We start from the raw sequence: 1,903 nt of genomic DNA on the forward strand, positions 1-1,903 counted from the left end.
AACAAACCAAAATCCCGAAGGAAGATACAAAAAATACACCAAACAAATACTCCAAAGACCCAAAGCAAATACCTCAACGTGATAATACAAAGATCCCAAAATAAGACCCCCAGTTCCCAAAAGCAAGAATCTAAACCAAACCAAAGAAAGACCCCAAACCAAGACTCCATAATTTGACCCCATAGTAAGACCCCCAAACCAAGACCCCAACCCCCATAGTCAGACCCCCGTAGTAAAATCCCCAAACCAAGACCCGAAAGTAAGACCCCAAACCAAGACCCCCAAAGTTAAACCCCCAAACCAAGACCCCAAAGTAAGACCCCAAACCAAGACCCCACCCAATCCAAGACCCCAAAGTAAGACCCCAAACCAAGACCCCAAAGTAAGACCCCCAATCCAAGACCCAAAGTAAGACCCCAAACCAAGACCCCAAAGTCCGACCCCCAAAGTAAGACCCCAAACCAAGACCCAAACCAAGTCCGACCCCAAACCAAGACCCCAAATAAGACCCCCAATCCAAGACCCCAAAGTAAGACTCCCAAACCAAGACCCCAAAGTAAGACCACCAAACCAAGACCCCCAAATTCCGACCCCCAAACCAAGACTCCAAACCAAGACCCCAAAGTTCGACCCCCAAACCAAGACCCCAAAATAAGACCCCAAATCAACACCCCCAATGCAAGCCCCCAAACCAAGACCCCAAAGTAAGACTACCAAACCAAGAACCCGACGTAAGCCCCCAACCCAAGCCCCCAACCCAAGACCCCAAAGTCCGACCCCCGAACCAAGACCCCAAAGTAAGACCCCCAAACCAAGACCCCAAAGTAAGACCCCCAAACCAAGACCCCAAAGTAAGATCCCCAAACCAAGACCCCAAAGTCCGACCCCCGAACCAAGACCCCAAAGTAAGACCCCCAAACCAAGACCCCCAAACCAAGACCCCAAGATAATAACTCTCTCCCAGGACGCCGAGCCAGGGGACCCCCTACGCGGCACCACCTTGTTCATTATCCCCCAGGAGGTCTTCCGACGGCGCTCCTTCTGCCAGGTCCTTCTGATTCACTCCCTTTTATTGAACTCAGGGATCCCGGCGTATTGCGGTGCGCTCCCCTGTGCGTATGGGCGTATGTGCGTGCGCGTGTGCGTCTGCTGGAGATGTGTGTGCGTCTTTGGGAGGTGCGTCTGTTAGGGTGTACCTGAAATATGTTTGTGTAGGTTGTGTGTTTTGTGTGGTTGTATACGTGTGTGTAGGTGTTTGTTTGTTTGTCTTTGTGTGTGTGTGTGTGTGTGTGTGTTTTGCGTGGTTGTGTGTGTGTGTGTGTGTGTGTGTGTGATGTGTTTGTGTGTGTGTGTGTGTGTGTGTGTGTGTGTGTGTGTGTGTGTGTGTGTGTGTGTGTGTGTGTGTGTGTGTGTGTGTGTTGTGTGTGTGTGTGTGTGTGTGTGTGTGTGTGTGTGTGTGTGTGTGTGTGTGTGTGTGTGTGTGTGTGTGTGTATGTGTGTTTGATTATGTGTACTTGGTACATGTTTTATCTGCACTTAGAGGATGTGTTACGTGTACAAGGGTGTGTGTGTCTTTAATGCTTACGCAAGTATGTCTTTGGGAAGAGTGTGCGTCTGTGTGTATTTAGATTTGTGTTTGTATGTGGGACAAAGGGATATATACACGTGTCTTTTTTTCTTTTTTTTTTTTCGTATAACATGTGTATATGAAAGGCGTGTATGCGTGTTTTATATTACACGTGTGCTATGTGTACGTGTGTAGCATTTAAGACCTGTACCTTTAAGAAGAATTTAGCTATGTCTTTGTAAGTATACCTTTCCTCGATATAAGTATACAAGACTGTCGATAGATTGAATGGTTAGCCCTCAGTAAATATACTTATATTTTAAAGGAAAAACTGTT

At 47.3% G+C, this 1,903-nt stretch overlaps 1 protein-coding gene across 1 annotated transcript; it reads right to left on the minus strand.

Annotated features, from left to right (window-relative positions):
- Positions 1–219: 219 nt before the first annotated feature.
- LOC138865284 (shematrin-like protein 2) lies at positions 220–1,008 on the minus strand. Its single transcript, XM_070135445.1, has one exon. The coding sequence runs from the start codon at positions 1,006–1,008 to the stop codon at positions 220–222; it is 789 nt and encodes a 262-aa protein (XP_069991546.1).
- Positions 1,009–1,903: the final 895 nt, after the last annotated feature.

Source organism: Penaeus vannamei, chromosome 2 (genome assembly GCF_042767895.1).
Source record: "Penaeus vannamei isolate JL-2024 chromosome 2, ASM4276789v1, whole genome shotgun sequence".
NCBI classification, from domain to species: domain Eukaryota; kingdom Metazoa; phylum Arthropoda; class Malacostraca; order Decapoda; family Penaeidae; genus Penaeus; species Penaeus vannamei.